This window comes from Coregonus lavaretus (assembly GCF_964263955.1).
Source record: "Coregonus lavaretus genome assembly, chromosome: 20".
Classification (NCBI taxonomy): Eukaryota; Metazoa; Chordata; class Actinopteri; order Salmoniformes; family Salmonidae; genus Coregonus; species Coregonus lavaretus.
In genome coordinates this window covers 9,242,322-9,260,594 of record NC_140007.1, presented here as the reverse complement: position 1 = coordinate 9,260,594, position 18,273 = coordinate 9,242,322, and the positions used below count along the sequence as shown (strand labels likewise).

General features: G+C 43.5%; 1 protein-coding gene across 1 annotated transcript in view; it reads left to right on the top strand.

Moving 5' to 3' along the window:
- Positions 1-3,445: 3,445 nt before the first annotated feature.
- Positions 3,446-18,273, top strand: part of LOC311147944 (cadherin-4-like) — a gene marked incomplete at both ends in the record, with an annotated part of 240,110 nt that continues 225,282 nt past the window's right edge. Inside the window, 2 exons of the mRNA XM_084184792.1 lie at positions 3,446-3,502; positions 5,991-6,102. Coding sequence (XP_084040918.1) covers positions 3,446-3,502; positions 5,991-6,102 — 169 coding nt within the window. The remainder of the gene's footprint in view (positions 3,503-5,990; positions 6,103-18,273) is intronic.

Genomic DNA, 18,273 nt, shown 5'->3' with positions numbered 1-18,273 from the left:
ACTGTGGAGGAAGTGAATGGAGAGCAAGTAGGAGCTAAGGTCACTGTATAAGAGTGAGAGAGATAGTGAGACAAAAAGAGGAATAGAGATTAAACCACAGTTGTTTCTTTATCATAAACCTAACTTTCGTTAAGGACTACTTTTTTCACATTCTCTTTTTTCTTGTCTCTGGTGTTTGGCTGTAATTTGCATTAATGGGCTCCAAGTTGAGTGGAGAGAGAGACGCAAGAGGGGAACTGAATTGCTGCCTAATCAGTCAGTTCCAGCTAGGTGTGTGTGTGTGTGTGTGTGAGTGTGTGTGTAGCATGTCTAGCATCCCAATGGCGGACTGGGTAATGAAAGCATCATTACTATGAGTAAAGCTGGGGTGACTCAACCTGAGAAAGTGCTTACTGAGGACTGAGAGCAATGCCTCCACTACTCTCTCATTCTGCCATTAAGCCCAGGATGTTTCCATGTTTACCAGGGGATTACTGAAGTGTTTTGAATAGTATAAGATGACATAATGAACTACCCCTTGAGCAGTACAATAGGGAGTTTGGCAGGTAAGGGTTGTTTGTGAGGAAATAATTGGTTCTGCTGGATGTCAGTGGCTGGCTTTTCCTGACAGAACTCGATAAGTGTGGCATTTCCAACTTTGTGAGTGTGCCTGAGATCTGAAGAATTGCGTTAGCTCCCCCAACTAATACCTAGGCTTTAGCTCAGTGGGATAACACAGGCTTGACAGCAGACAACCCTGGTTCGATAGCGTGTCGGTCACACACAGAGCTCAACAACCAAGCCTGTCAATCAGGACATTTAACAGGACAGGACACAATCCCATCTACGTCACACCGGCAGCAGATAGTAAAAGGGCCCAGTGATATGAGTGTCATAGACATAGCTCATCCCCAGTGCCAGAGGATTTAGATGAGAGGGAGAGGTGGTAAAAAGCCTGCGCGTCAGAGGGAGGGAAATTGGCTGAGCAGGCATCCGCTAACGTACACTCATTCTGCTTTTGATGGGATTAACCCATTGGCTCACAGCCCTGCACCATTCAGATATGTAGAGTGACCTGTCAATCAGAGAGAGCTCAAGGTCAGGGTTGTTTGTGGCCCACAGACCTGAGTGGCGAAGGTAAGGTGTTTTATGATACAGTAAATGCCACCTTAGGAGGAAGTTGAGGACACCAATAGACACGGCCAGTGGTGGACACACAAATTGATATGATATATCTGTCCCATTTTAATGTAACGTTAGGCTATATGGTTGACTGTGATGGTTTGGTTAGAGTTTCAACATTTTAGAGTATAACCGTAATTACCTATTTATTACCTCACACACACACACACACACACACACACACACACACACACACACACACACACACACACACACACACACACACACCAGGGGCGTCAATTGGGTATGGCAATTACCATACTCTAGCTCAACACCAACAATTTAAAATAGGCTACTAAAATCATTCCAATCCTGATTAAAAGGCAAATGCAGTGTAGAGGTATGAGAGGGCTGGCTTTAGGACCATGCTGACGGCTATGGAGAGCGCATCGACGCAGCTAGTGATGGGAAACCGAGGTTTTCTGAAGGCTTTGGCGCTTTCACCAAATTGTGCCGACAAACGGTTCCTTACTCTGAGCTTCATTATCTGTTCACAATGCAAATTAGTGACATCTGCTGGTCAGCAATAAGTAGCAGCGTGTGATTATCAGATGGACATTTCTTTTCTGTGGTGCAGTGGTAAGTGGTTGGCTTTAGTAGCCTATAATCAGTTGGAATAGGTTGGTATCTTACATCATGCTTCCTTTTTTTGCCTTCAAGTTGACTCTTTTTCAAAAACGGAATATATGGCCTTATTTAGGATGCCTAGGACTTATGCTTATACTATACTAAATAAAACAAATTATTTGAACATCAGTGCAGAAAGTTTGGTTTCACATAAACTATTTTTTAAATAGTGTATCTTCAACGGGATTCGACTTTATACCCTCATGTCCCTCAATGTTCCATAGTTCCCTGCTCTACCTGCTAAGTTACCGGTCAGGAAAAACTTTTTGTACAAAAACCTAAATATATTTGTAAAGATGGTGTCCAGAAGAGGTCTGTGTTTGAAAGCAGCTTGGAATCGAAGAAAGCACCAGAACCACTGCAAAATCAGTGGGAACTCGCATTTTGCAACACACTGTTTGAAAAGCTTTGGACATCATTGATGAAGTATTTCTGATAAAGTGATACACGCATCGGCACACTGCTTCGAAGTTAGCTGCTTATCGATTTCGACACATGCCTTGGAGCTCCGGTATCAAAAGTAACATCACTAGAAACAGTGCAGAGGTGGAAGATGGCTGTAGATGGCTAGGTAACTGCTGTTTGACTTGACATGAAACGAAACTATAGTTTTTGATCCCGGTGCTGAGGTAGTGCGTAGCAGCTAATTGCTGTATGTTGACATGACCAGTCCAATCAAAGCTACGGTAGATATAACGTGATTTGATGTCATTTTATCTGTGGCCAATGACCTTGAGCCTTCTTGGATGGGCACTTCTACTGTAAATCTATGGCAGCACTCAAGGGGGCTTGAACTGCCTAGCTCTCCCTGTAGATTCTGCGGTGATGTAGTGTCCCCATGAGTGACAGAACACTGAGCCAATCACAGCGCAACAAGAGAAGATTACCAACTCCTATGCTCTGTATTTTCCACTGGCTGCCACTCCACCACAGAAAGCACTGAGCTAGGCTGAAACACCTGCATTTTGGAGCTGCCTTACTCAAGAAAGCAAAAAAGAGACAACTTTTGTGTGCAGCTTTATTAACACAATAAAAATGTTTTTACATTGTTTTCAAAGTGATATGTGACACGTATTAATTGCCTAAATAGCATGCAAAACAGGCAAATTATTTTAGCTAAACAGGTAGGGCTCAAACCCCACCTGCCCTGATGACTAGTCGCCACTGAATGACACCCACCCACACACACACAAACCTCCAACATTATGCAAGTGGAGAATGGCCATAGTCAACAGTAGCATCAGAAGAATGAATAAAGTAGTTTACACAGCCATACCTCACCCTTTATGGTAGTTACAGGGGGAACTCTCAGCCACCATTACCGGCAATAGCCGAGGAATCAGCTCGCTCGCTTTAACCACCACTCCACTGTGTGTCTTTAAGTGGGATTCTCCGGCGCCAGGCGATAGGAGGGGTTGGAGTGACGCTGGCTTCGCTGCCTTGCGCTTTGGTGCTGCTGAGCTGAGCTCCGCTCTTCACCTGCAGATGAGAGAGCGAGGGAAGTCGGGACGGGCGTTCTACTTCTGAAGAGCTTACCACTGCAAGTGCAGAGCACAGGGTGGACATACCACCCGCGGGGAAATTATACACTTACCAGAGAAGAAATACGAGTCGTGTCACCTTTTCCAGCTCAAGGAGCCTCTGCTCGCCTGCAACGATGAAAACTGCCTTCGTTCTCTTGCTGACAGCAGCCTTACAACTAGCCACGTTTTGGGTGAGATATCCAATTTTACTGTAACATTACGGAAGTGTTGCGCTCCTATGCTGCGGACTGTGTTGCGGAGTGCACAGCATCAGAGGCAGTGACAATGTTTTGGGGTTGATCCTGAACTTGTTGGTGTTGATTCTATTTCTACTTAAGGCTACTTTGTTCTCCAACACAAGTGATTTGTTCTCGAAGCGCAACGTCAGCCTTTATATTCAATTTTTATTCCCCAACAAGACTTACCATAGTTTTTTAATGGGATTTGTCTTCTGTTTTTTCATCACAAATTAGCATATAATGTATATTAGTTCATAGCGTAGTATAGAGGAATTTATTTATGAATATTCTCAGCGCTTTACCCCTCCATCAAATTCTGACTGAATTGATGCTGCGCGCAGCTCTAGAGGGAGTGCAAATCTTGATGGATAGCCTGGCATAGGCTATTATTGCATCTGTTTTTAATTTCCTGTATATTCAATCGTGAAAAACGCAGTATTTTTTATTTCCTTATTTTAATAGGCTATCTTGACACAGGCAAAAATGCCACCCTGCAACGCAACTGTAGTACTCCGCAGATTGCAGAAGGCTATTATAGTATGAAAATATAGCTTTTGTTTAATGCATTGCCTATCCCTAACTCGTTTGTTTTATGGAGAAACTCCAGTGAAACAAATATTTTACTTATGTCATGTCCATCTCCAAATGTATCCTAAAAGTATAAAAAGGCCTAATGTTAAATGTCCTATACCTCAATAACTGAATGCGAAATCAGGGACCGTTTTGGTTTCTCAACTCGCTTGGTGTTGCCATCATATAGTATGGCTCAGTGGGATATTGGTTGTGTCTTCCCCGCATGCAGTCTGCCTGTGCCTGGCGGGGTGATAGAGGGTTGCCTGGAAAATATAGATGCATGGGCATTTCCATGGTACGCTTGAATGATCATGGTCATTACCAGAGGAGTGACAGATGAGTGGACAGAGGCCTCATGCACTTAGAGGAAACAGGGGCACGTGCCCCCTCAGGTTTGTTTGTTTGTTCTCTGTAATACTACTAGCCAAGACTAGCCACTAATACTCAAAAGCCACCCATGGACCCTCCACACCCCACGCCAATCCCACACAAGTATATAGTATCAGTTCTCTATGTCTGACAGGTAGCTGTGGCTCAGAGTATTGTTTCTTCATCCTATGTAATGTGTTCTCATCAAACTTGGTGATGTTTTTTTCCCCTGTTCAGAGAAATTAGTAATTTAAGTTGTTAGGTTTATTTCCCATCGTAGATCCTGATATTACCAGGTTCTGACCACTAGATGGTGCTGTTCTTGCTATTAAGTTAAACAAGTTTGAAGATTTCCCCGCCTCAATGTTAAAGGGATAGTTCACCCAAATTACAAAATGACCTTGGTTTCCTTACCCTGTAAGCAGTCTATTGGAAAGGTATGACATCAACCCATGCTTTGGTTTTGTTGGCCACTGTTTCAAATGCTAACATTTTTGCATTTGTGGCACAAATCCAAATAAAGTCAATGGTACCTATATTAGCATTTTCACACTTCATGTTCAAATCATCCTAAAAGATCAAACATTTTTACTTATAGATTATTTAGATATGAAGTGCGAAAATGCTAATATAAGTACCATTGACTTGCATTGGATTTGTGCCACAAATGCTAAAAAGTTAGCATTTTAATCAGTGGCCAGGTAAACAAAACCAAAGCATGGGTTGCTGTCATACCTTGTCCATAGACTGCTTACAGGGTGAAATAACATGGAAGAACCCTGAAGTGTAGCTTAAGTGTGCACACTCATACACACACACACACACATACACACACAACAAGAACAACAACAACTGTCCTGTATGTTTGTCATCTGTGTATATGTGTGTGGGTGTGAAGGCGCCATAATTTATCCCACACAATGAGCCCTCATTAAATTCCCTGCGTCCTCTGGCAGGTTGAATGTCAGGATTCCCAGTTAGAAGTGAAAAAATGAAGTCGGATCAGATAATGTAGATTTCCTATGTTTCCAGTCTCCTCTTCTGAATGGCAGCCTGTTCCATAGATCCCTCCACTGCCCCCTGCACTGAGGACCCTACCAAATCACACCTGTTAGTACCTGGTCTACAGGATGAATAAAAACTACTTTCATGTATTGGAAAAAATGTATGTTGAAATACTGTTCAAGCCTTGAATGAACAATGGGGAGAGTGTGAGGCCAAACATGCCCTCGCCCTCTCCTGACTATTTGAAGATTATAATGTTGTCTTGATATTCACTGACATACCAACTGTGTATTAATTTAACCTGAATTCCCGGGAGCAGATAGAACACATGCAGAAGCCAGTGGTTTGATGGGAGGCACGGTCATCTTTCTATCTCTCTGCTGTATAGCTGCTGCCGAGGCAGAATCAGTTTCAGTCAGCTTTCAGGCCCACAGAGAAGCAGCTGAATCAATGTTTATAGATGTCTCACAATGTATTCTCTTTCCTCTCACAGGGGACTAATGGAGACCTCGTGTCCAAAGCCCCCTGCAGACCCGGCTTCTCGCAAAGTTCTTACTTTATGCTCATTTCAAGGGATGTACTGCGAAGCCAGAGCATACTTAAAGGTAAGGTCTTTACTGAGTGTTTCACTGTGTCTTTCACTGGGCAGAGTGGAGCTGCTCCCCGCTTTAAAGGCCCAGTGCAGTCAAATACTTCCCCCCCCTGTGTTTTATATATATTTCCACGCTATATGAGGTTGGAATAATAATCAAGGACCTCAGCCACCTGAGCCACGGCCTGTTCTCCCCGCTTCTATCACTCAGACGTGGGCAGTGTAGGAGCATCATCGCAAAAACGGACAGATGGCCAATAGCTTCTACCCCCAGACCATCATGCTGCTGAATAGCCACCACTAGGCAGCTATCTGCTCCCCCTGTCCCCCGTCCTGCCCCCCGGACTTCCTAATTGTGAAACTGATTACGCCCTTTTAGTGTAAGAGATATTTGAAAAGGCCGCCTGAAATTTCAGCCTGTTTTGGGGGGATGGAGTTTTGACCTGCCTGGTGACATCACCAGGTGGTAAATTAGTTAATAGACCAATAAGAAAGATAGTTCCAAACCTCTCTGCCAATAACAGCTAGTTTTCAGTTTTCCCCTCCCCACTCAGACCACTCACAGACAGCCCTAGCAAAATTCTTGTTTGAGAAATTGCTCTTTGCTAAGCTATTTTTGTTTCTTTAAAAAAAATGTATTGTACTTTTTACCCCGTTTTCTCCCCAATTTCGTGATATCCAATTGGTAGTTACAGTTTTGTCCCATCGCTGCAACACCCGTAAGGAATCGGGAGAGGCGAAGATCGAGAGCCATGTGGGGCGGCAGGTAGCTTAGTGGTTAAGAGCGTTGTGCCAGTAACCGAAAGGTCGCTGGTTCTAATCCCCGAGCCGACTAGGTGACAAATCTGTCGATGTGCCCTTGAGCAAGGCACTTAACCCTAATTGCTCCTGTAAGTCGCTCTGGATAAGAGTGTCTGCTAAATGACATAAAATAAAATAAATAAAATAATGTGTCCTCCAAAACACGAGCCTGCCAAACTGCACTGCTTCTTGACATACTGCTCGCTTAACCCGGAAGCCAGCCGCACCAATGTGTTGGAGCAAACACTGTACAACTGGAGACTGAAGTCAGCTTGCAGGCGCCCGGCCCGCCACAAGGAGTCGCTAGAGCGCGATGGGACAAGGAAATCATGGCCGGCCAAACCCTCCTCTAACCCGGATGACGCTGGGCGAATTGTGCGCCGCCTCATGGGTCTCCCTGTCACGGCCGGCTGTGACACAGCCTGGGATCGAACCCGGGGCTGTAGTGATGCCTCAAGCACTGCGAAGCGCCACTCGGGAGGCCCATTTTTGTTTCTTTTTGACCATTTTGATTTAAAACAATCACAGTAAGGTACTTAATTGTTACCCAGAAATGATTTGATATTTAGAGAAACAGTGAAAGGAAATCTGTTTAATGGTGTTGGTTTCTTTTCAAGTGGCGCCTCGTGAGGTCGACTCACTTTCCGAGGCAGAGCATGCCTCCCTCCATCAAGGTTTCCAGTGGTGGTGTGGTTGTGTGTGTGTGCAGATGTGCAGGGATTTGAAGTGCTTTTTATATGAGGTTGATTAAGTTGTTACAAGCATTATAATTTTTTTTTATAAAAATACATTCGCACACATACATACACACACACACACACACACACACACACACACACACACACACAGGTTCTGTTGCTGTTTTCTGGAGCTGCAGGGTTAGTGCATGCCAGTGTTCCATTTTATCACGACTGTTGCAATGCTGGGCTCAAGCCTGCTTTAGGAAATGAAAAAACCTTCCCTCTTCTCTTGTTCTTCTCTGATGGTCTGTCAATTAATTGAAACACATATCAGTCTTTCCACTGCTGTATTCTTTACTATCACTTTTGTGAGGACATTTAATGCAGATGATCAGGGTGGGAATGTACATAATAATTATCATCATCCTTATTGTCATCGTTCATCCTCCCTCACCACCACCACTATCTCTTCCACACTGCATAGTCTCATTCTTTTGTTTGTCTTGACCTTTAACCATTGTTGCAATTACTCTGTGAACCAACTTAGTTTGAACAGCCGATAGTGCAGGAAATCCAATCGTCATGCTGTGTTTCATCTCGCAGCGCTCCTGCCAATGTAGGCTAATTAGAATCCTCTATTGACCCCAGTGGTTTTCCCTCGTAGCACCGCTAAGCTGCATTGTTGTGCCGGGGGCGCACAATAGCTCTTTTGTGGGTCTTAGACAGCTGCACTGTATCTATCTGTCTATTACTCTTAGAGGTATGTTAGAGTCACAGCTGGATCCAACATTAATAGTGTTTTGTGTATTATAGTTAAAATTCAAGGTAGTTGGACAGTTTTCTGGCAGGAATAACTCTCAATTGTCTTATAACAATGTTATGTGAGTGTCAGTGTTTGTGTCAATGCATTTAAGTGTGGGTGTGTGTGTGTAGCTGGCAATCACAGCGGGAGTGGGGTAGATAATAGTGATGGGGGAAAAATTGATACAGTTACATATCACAATATTATTTTGGACAATATTATATAGATACTTTGACTCAAAGTATATTTGGAAGTTTTTATCCTACAGCTTGTTCTCCATCTTCTTTTTAAATAGTGAGCCAACATGTTTTCAGCACTTTTATTTCTATGACTGATCAAAACTCATTTTCTCATGCTCTCTCTTGTCTCTCTGCAGCAGACATATAGTGAGCAATATGTTTGGAACATAACATCCTAAAAAAACGCAGGATCGCAATACATTTAGAATCGTGACAATCGCAACACATATCATATCGGCACCTAAGTATCGTGATAATATCGTATCATGAGGTCCCTGGCTATTCCCAGCCTTAGAAGATAAGGGGTCTCTGACTTAGTCCAGTATTGGCTACATTGATGCCTGGCTGAGGGAGAGAGTGAGAAGAGCTGCTTGTCATGAACATGTTCAGTATGCAGTAGTAAAGTCATCAGGCCAGCAGGGGGTGTCAACACAATCACAAACCATCACTGAGCCAGCCATCACTGGTACACAGGCCGTATATGCCAGTTTCCACTAGATAATAAGTCTCTTACACTTTTCTAAGCTCTCATCTGCAAAAGGAAATGCGAAAGAGATATATTAAATGCCAGAAGAATGTGTATGCTAGAAAGATCAGCCACTTCTGAATTCTGTCTCCGTTTTCCCTTGTTTGACAGAGATGTTTAAAATTGGCAGTTAAAATAACCCCAGACTCGTTTCTCCCCACTGAAACAGACATATAATCCATACAAACTCTGGAATCCATTATAGGAGAGGGTAGAGGTAGTTACGGTTTTACTTATCTGACATTTATGGCTTGTCCGTTCCTCTGTGTTATTTTAAAAGACCCTGTAGAAGTCACATCTCCACCTTGTCCAGGTCACATCTAGTGGAGACTGGAGACACAGCTGCACTATCGCCTTCATCTGGGTGTCTGAGCACGCAGCTGCAGTGAACACACACATATGCATGCACACACATACACACACACACAGTGTGATTTACGGGGCTCAGGCGGTTGATTTATCGTTGGTAAGGGTGTCACAGAGGGGAGGCAGGAAGCTCCTCTGGAAAGACTTTAATAATAACATTGTTTAACCCAGAACCGTCAGGCAAGGCAAGGAGTAATGACACACACACACACACACAGACACACACACGGAGACGTCAGCCGGGGGCAGGAGTAATGGGAGAGACAGAACTAGGGCCTGGGATGTGATGGGGGGTGTCTGAGCCTGGAGACGCTGAGGGGGAGACGGAGGGGGAACTAAAGTCCTGCAAGGGTCAGTGTTTGGGGGCTGCACCCGCACCATGTCGGCCACATCAATTCCGAGCCCCACCCGATACAAGAAATCAGGACAGATTTTTCTCCGCAACCTGAGCTATAACCACATAGAATGTTTTGAGAGCCTATCTGTTACCCTCCATATAACATATATTTATTTAATTGTTTTTATGACTCCAGAGTAGTAGGCTTTATTATAGTTATTTGTATTAGTCCATTATTACTATTCCCCTAATTTGCATTAATTTAATTGGTTTCATGTCTATTCAACATTTAGATAAAAGGAAACCATGCCATTAAGTAATGTGTCACTGAAAGAGCCTTCTAATTAGTCTTCTTACCTAATGAAAGCCTATAGCCGACGTAACAAACAATACCTTTACATTCAATATTGTTTAGATGATCAAATAGTTTAGGCCTAATTAAAAAGAGTGTGCAAAGCTGTCATCAAGGCAAAGGGTCCCTAGTTTGAAAAAACTCAAATATAAAATATATTTTAATTTGTTTAAAACTTTTTTGGTTACTACATGATTCCATATGTGTTATTTCATAGTTTTGATTTCTTCACTACTATTTTACAATGTAGAAAATAGTCAATATTAAGAAAAAACGTTGAATGAGTAGGTGTGTCCAAACTTTTGACTGGTTCTGTACATTCTTTTTTGCTAACATATGATGGGGGTCCCTGGGTCGCCAGTTTGCCTGGGCGGGGTCCCTGGGTTGCCAGTTTGCCTGGGCGGGGTCCCTGGGCAAGAAACGATTGAAGATCCCTGTTCTAAGGGGAACAACACAGTCGAGAGGATGGGGGAGAGGGACACAGATGGGATCACAGGGATTTATCGTAATGGGCATAAGGAAGATGTGAAGATGGTTAGAGGAATGGTGCAGAGGAAGGTTGCAGAGGACTAGGTGCTAGGTACTTGACTCTAGGAGAGATAACCATGGACTACTGTCCATATTATCACTACGGGAGGTTAGGGACTTCTTCAAGCTTCGAGCTGGTGGTCATAGGTTGAGCAGTCAGTGTAATGTTGGGGCACTGAGGACATGATATCAGAGGGGTACAAGGTTAGGGGGTCCTCACCCCTCGTTGAGAGGGATTGTCAGGAGTTCTGTTGAGGGGGTCCAGATCCCCTGCTGTGTCTGGCCTTCATTACAGGACTCTCAGATATGACAGGCTCTTTATCACAGAGACACAGGAGACCATTAGAGTCAGAACACCTCCACACCTGGTTTACATCAGAGTGGGTTACAACACTGTCTGATTGACAAACACGCCTGTTCCCACAGACCAATCACCTAGAATCCAGGAACCAACACATACAATCTGAATCAGTCACAGCCTTATTGGGTTAAATGGTTTATTTTCTAATTACAGTAGGTTTGATATTTAATGCTCACCGACGAGCGATCTCCTTGTGTTTTGTATTCAAGCTGCTTATCCAGCCACAGTGTGGTGTGCTATATTGGGTCGAGGCCAGATTGAGCCAGACAAACAGAGATAGGCGGTGTAACCTCATCCTATATGTCCCTGTGTCCCTGTGCTGATTCTATTACTGGTAATGAGAGCCATGCAGTGTGGTTTCAGCCCAATGGGCCTGACAAGGCTGACCTTGAGCTTTGTTTTGGTTGGTGGCGGTTTTGGCCAGCGCTCAGTTATACAGTTGAAGTCGGAAGTTTACATACATCTTAGCCAAATACATTTAAACTCAGTTTTCCCAATTCCTGACATTTAATCCTAGTAAAAATTCCCTGTTTTAGGTCAGTTAGGATCACCACTTTATTTTAAGAATGTGAAATGTCAGAATAATAGTAGAGAGAATGATTTATTTCAGCTTTTATTTCTTTCATCACATTCCCAGTGGGTCAGATGTTTACATACACTCAATTAGTATTTGGTAGCATTGCCTTTAAATTGTTTAACTTGGGTCAAACGTTCCGGGTAGCCTTCCACAGGCTTCCCACAATAAGTTGGGTGAATTTTGGCCCATTCCTCCTGACAGAGCTGGTGTAACTGAGTCAGATTTGTATGCCTCCTTGCTCGCACATGCTTTTTAAGTTCTGCCCACACATTTTCTATAGGATAGAGGTCAGGGCTTTGTGATGGCCACTCCAATACATTGACTTTGTTGTCCTTAAGCCATTTTGCCACAACTTTGGAAGTATGCTTGGGGTCATTGTCCATTTGGAAGACCCATTTGCGACCAAGCTTTAACTTCCTGACTGATGTCTTGAGATGTTGCTTCAATATAGCTACATCATTTCCCACAACATGATGACATGTATTTTGTGAAGTGCACCAGTCCCTCCTGCAGCAAAGCACCCCCACAGCATGATGCTGCCACCCCTGTGCTTCACGGTTGGGATGGTGTTCTTCGTCTTGCAAGCTTCCACTTTTTCCTCCAAACAAAACGATGGTCATTATGGCCAAACAGTTCTATTTTTGTTTCATCAGACCAGAGGACATTTCTCCAAAAACTACGATCTTTGTCCCCATGTGCAGTTGCAAACCGTAGTCTGGCTTTTTTATGGCGGTTTTGGAGCAGTGGCTTCTTCCTTGCTGAGCGGCCTTTCAGGTTATGTCGATATAGGACTCGTTTTACTGTGGATATAGATACTGTTTCCTCCAGCATCTTCACAAGATCCTTTGCTGTTGTTCTGGGATTGATTTGCACTTTTCGCACCAAAGTACGTTAATCTCTAGGAAACAGAACGTGTCTCCTTCCTGAGTGGTATGATGGCTGTGTGGTCCCATGGTGTTTATACTTGCGTACTATTGTTTGTACAAATGAACGTGGTACCTTCAGGCATTTAGAAATTGCTCCCAAGGATGAACCAGACTTGTGGAGGTCTACACATTTTTTTCTGAGGTCTTGGCTGATTTATTTTGATTTTCCCATGATGTCAAGCGAAGAGGCACTGAGTTTGAAGGTAGGCCTTGAAATACATCCACAGGTACACCTCCAGTTGACTCAAATGATGTCAATTAGCCTATCAGAAGCTTCTAAAGCCATGACATTTTTTTCTGGAATTTTCCAAGCTGTTTAAAGACACAGTCAACTTAGTGTATGTAAACTTCTGACCCACTGGAATTGTGATACAGTGAATTATAAGTGAAATAATCTGTCTGTAAACAATTGTTGGAAAAATTACTTGTGTCATGCACAAAGTAGATGTCCTATCCGACTTGCCAAAACTATAGTTTGTTAACAAGAAATTTGTGGAGTGGTTGAAAAACTAGTTTTAATGACTCCAACCTAAGTGTATGTAAACTTCCGACTTCAACTGTACCTGTGTGTGTGTGCACTTCACAATTCTGGCCTCAGATGCCCTCCATTCATTTTTCATAACAATGTAATACACACTCTCACTGAATTTGCCAGTTGTGTGAATCAGGCCCAGTAGCCCATCATCTAGAGAATAAATGCCTAACAAATGTGTTGGAGGACATGACCCTTTTATTTAACCAGGTAAGTCAGTTGAGAACAAGTTCTCATTTACAACTGCAACCTGGCCAAGATAAAGCAAAGCAGTGCGATTGAAAAGAACAACAACAACACAGAGTTACATATGGAATAAACAAAACGTACAGTCAATAACACAATAGAAAATCTATTATCAGTGTGTGCAAATGTAGTAAGTTATGGAGGTAAGGCAATAAATAGGCCATAGTTCAAAATAATTACAATTTAGTATTAACACTGGAATGATAGATGTGCAGAAGATGATGTGCAAATAGAGATACTGGGGTGCAAATGAGCAAAATAAATAACAATATGGGGATGAGGTAGTTGGGTGGGCTAATTTCAGATGGGCTGTGTACAGGTGCAGTGATCAGTAAGCTCCTCTGACAACTGATGCTTAAAGTTAGTGAGGGAGATAAGAGTCTCCAGCTTCAGAGATTTTTGCAGTTCGTTCCAGTCATTGGCAGCAGAGAACTGGAAGGAATGGCGGCCAAAGGAGGTGTTGGCTTTCGGGATGACCAGTGAGATATACCTGCTGGAGTGCATACTACGGGTGGGTGTTGCTATGGTGACCAATGAGCTAAGATAAGGCAGGGATTTGCCTAGCAGTGATTTATAGATGGCCTGTAGCCAGTGGGTTTGGCGACTAATATGTAGTGAGGACCAGCCAACAAGAGTGTACAGGTCACAGTGGTGGGTAGTATATGGGGCTTTGGTGACAAAACAGATGGCACTGTGATAGACTACATCCAATTTGCTGAGTAGAGTGTTGGAGGCTATTTTGTAAATGACATCGCCGAAGTCAAGGATCGGTAGGATCCGCCGCGACCGGGAGACTCATGGGCGGCGCACAATTGGCCCAGCGTTGTCCAGGGTAGGGGAGGGAATGGCCGGCAGGGATGTAGCTCAGTTGATAGAGCATGGCGTTTGCAACGCCAGGGTTGTGGGTTCGATTCCCACGGGGGGCCAGTATAAAAAAATATGTATTCACTAACTGTAAGTCGCTCTGGATAAGAGCGTCTGCTAAATGACTAAAATGTAATTGTAAATGTAAAAAATGATAGTCAGTTTTACGAGGGCATGTTTGGCAGCATGAGTGAAGGAGGCTTGTTTGCGAAATAGGAAGCTGATTCTAGATTTAACTTTGGATTGGAGATGCTAAATGTGAGTCTAGAAGTAGACTTTACGGTCTAACCAGACACCTAGGTATTTGTAGTTGTCCACATATTCTAAGTCAGACCTACCGAGATTAGTGATTCTAGTCGGGCGGGCGGGTGCAAGCAGCGTTCGATTGAAGAGCATGCATTTAGTTTTACTAGCGTTTAAGAGCAATTGGAGGCTACGGAAGGAGTGCTGTATGGCATTGAAGCTCGTTTGGAGGTTTGTTAATACAGTGTCCAATGAAGGGCCAGATGTATACAAAATGGTGTCGTCTGCATAGAGGTGGATCTGAGAGTCACCAGCAGCAAGAGTGACATCATTGATATACACAGAGAATAGAGTCGGCCCGAGAATTGAACCCTGTGGCACCCCCATAGAGACTGCCAGAGGTCCAGACAACAGGCCCTCCGATTTGACACATTGAACTCTATCTGAGAAGTAGTTGGTGAACCAGTCTAGGCAGTCATTTGAGAAACCAAGGCTATTTAGTCTGCCAATAAGAATGCGGTGATTGACGGAGTCGAAAGCCATGGCCAGGTCGATGAAGACGGCTGCACAGTACTGTCTTTTATCGATCGCGGTTATAATAGTGACCCTGCTCTTCCTTCGCCAGACTCAGCCGTCAGGTCTGTACAGATAGGCACATTCATTTATCCTCCAGTCTCCCTAAGTGGGAAGGGGCCAAGAGGGTGCTCAAGCCAGGGGAGATGTCCTGGGATTGAGGTCAGGAGCAGCCTGCCTCCCTGGGAGAGAATTGTAGCCAGAGCAGAGAACATGCTGTATAGCAACCAGGGACATAATTGTTCATATGTGGGTCGTTCCAACATTTCGGCGCCTTTTGAGAAGTGTAACTTGGTAAAAAAAATGTTCAACTCCACAAAAAACATGTTTTTCCATCTCAAAATGACTACATTAAGTGCCAAATAAATGAACATGGTTGACCGTAACAGGGTTGACGTTTTCATCTTAAATCAGCCATAAATCCCCTCGTGACAGGGGGAATGGAATCTTGTTGTGTGCAACAGGTAGTGGAAACTGAATGCAAGCTTCACCCCAAAAATGTCATTGCTAAAACATTTTTAGCCTGTCTATCTATGGGTAACAGGGTTGACGTGTTATACTCGACCCGCTCAGTTTTCCACCAAAAAACACCAGAAAATGGCCAAAAATAATAGAACTAGCTCATCTGCTTTTACGCTCTGATTTCTTTATTTTATTGTTTCACCGTATTAAAACGAGAGTTCACTTCACGTAACAGGGTTGTCCTTAAAATGAGAGACAGATGTAAGTGAATCACTAATGACTGTCAAAGCAACAAAATAACTAGTGCTTTACAATGATGGTGAATCTTGGAGACATTTTTGGATTACAGTAAGTGGGTTGACATCTTCCTAGAATATATACAGTGTTAGAGTTGCAAAGGGAGGGTATATTACCAGTAAACTACCAGAATTTGTGTATCTTTCAAGGATTTTATGTAATCTATCACAAGACATCTAGTGGCCCTTTTGGGTACTTCAGATTATCACAGGCGTCTGTAATTATCTCTGGCCCTCTGTGTGGCCTTATCACGAAGCATGTGACAAATACAATTATATTATTTTATTTGACACCCACACACACACATTTGCGCACACCCACACACATGCACATACACTAACAGACATACACACACACACACACACATGAACATGTGTAGGCAGCCAGGTAAACATGCCCACACACATGCACTCACACCTTGCCTGTTCATTCTACAGTGAATCAGTGACTCCCTGAAACTCCATTAATTAGGCTGCATTGTGTGTGTCAACAGTGAGACTGATCTCATTTAGGTTTTGGTTTAGTGTGTGTTTCTACTTTCCTTCCCTATTCATCTTCCTACACAGCTCTTAACCCCATCTGCTTTCTCATATCCGTGGAATATTCCGGTGCCAAGCTGCTCTCGGCAGGGTTAAATCACCCACTCATTCCCAGGCTAGGAGACCCGGCGGTGAGGACTTTAGCATTCCCAACAAAATCAAATGGATTTGAGCTGCAGTTTCTCCAGGATAATAGCTCCTAAATTCCCTGTCAGGTTGCATTCGGAAAACCTTCGGTGACAAGTCTTTTCTTGCTGCTTGCCGGAGAATGGCTTCAGTGTATCTTTGTGGCAGAGCTCTGTAATATATAACACGCGTGAAGAGCATCACAAGCCTAAAGGTAATCACATAGAAAGTGCTGCTGCTGTGAACCTGCTGTAAGCCTAGTGTGTTGAGTACAGTTAACAGTTTACATTTAACCATGGATATTCATGTTAGTTTTGAAACCAGTTTTCCAGAATTTCCTCTTGCAACCAATTCTTGACTCACAAACCATACCCAAAGTGGATAGAGCATACCACTGGATTTATAACAGTGCAAGCAGAGGGTAGAATCCAAGCCATACAAACACAGACCAATGTTGTCACCTAAATCTCTATCTCTATAGTCACCTGGCTCTACTCCACACATCAAAAATACATTTAGGACAAAAGGAACTTTTGCTAGTGCTACATTCAAACCCTTATCTGTTGATTCACTGTTTTTGGTTGTAAAAAAAAAAAAAAAAAAAAGGACTAACAGGTTACTGAATAAAATGTGGTACCAGAGGGAAGGAATGGTTCTCTTTTCTTCCCTCGCTCTCAAGCAGAATTAACCTGGTTTTGATTTCCTGTTTACACACCTTCAACCCCCAATCTATACGCAGCGCAATCACAGGCCTTGGTGGTTAAATTGTCCATCAGAGACCACCTCACTGCATTCAGACTAGGTGGGAGTCTTTGTACTTTAGCTTCCTTTCTCTCTTCCTTTTTCTCTCTCTCTCCCTCATTCTGTTCCTCTGGTGATGTAGAGGCTAACCCAGGCCCTGTAGCCCCCAGTAGCACTCCTACACCCCAGGAGCTATCATTTGTTGACTTCTGTAATCGCAAAAGTCTTGGTTTCTTGCACATAAATATCAGAAGTCTACTTCCTAAGTTTGAGTTATTCACTGCGTTAGCACACTCTGCCAACCCTGATGTTCTAGCAGTGTCTGAATCCTGGCTCAGGAAGGCCACCAAAAATTCTGAAATTTCCATCCCCAACTACAACATTTTCCGTCTAGATAGAACTGCCAAAGGGGGTGGAGTTGCAATCTACTGTAGAGATAGCCTGCAGAGCTCTATCATACTATCCAGGTCTGTGCCCAAACAGTTTGAGCTTCTACTTCTAAAAATCCACCTTTCCAGAAATAAGTCTCTCACTGTTGCCGCTTGCTACAGACCCCCCTCAGCCCCCAGCTGTGCCCTGGACACCATATGTGAACTGATTGCCCCCCATTTATCCTCTGAGTTTGTACTGCTTGGTGACCTAAATTGGGATATGCTTAATACCCCAGCCATCCTACAATCCAAGCTAGATGCCCTCAACCTCACGCAAATTATCAACGAACCTACCAGGTACAACCCTAAATCCTTAAACATAGGTACCCTCATAGATATCATCCTGACTAACATACCCTCTAAATACACCTCAGCTGTCTTCAACCAGGATCTCAGCGATCACTGCCTTATTGCCTGCGTCCGTAACGGGTCCGCGGTCAAACAACCACCCCTCATCACTGTCAAACGCTCCCTAAAACACTTTAGCGAGGAGGCCTTCCTAATTGACCTGGCCCAGGTATCCTGGATGGATATAGATCTCATTCCGTCAGTAGAGGATGCCTGGTTGTTCCTTAAAAGTAATTTCCTCTCAATCTTAAATAAACATGCCCCTTTCAAAAAATACAGAACTAAGA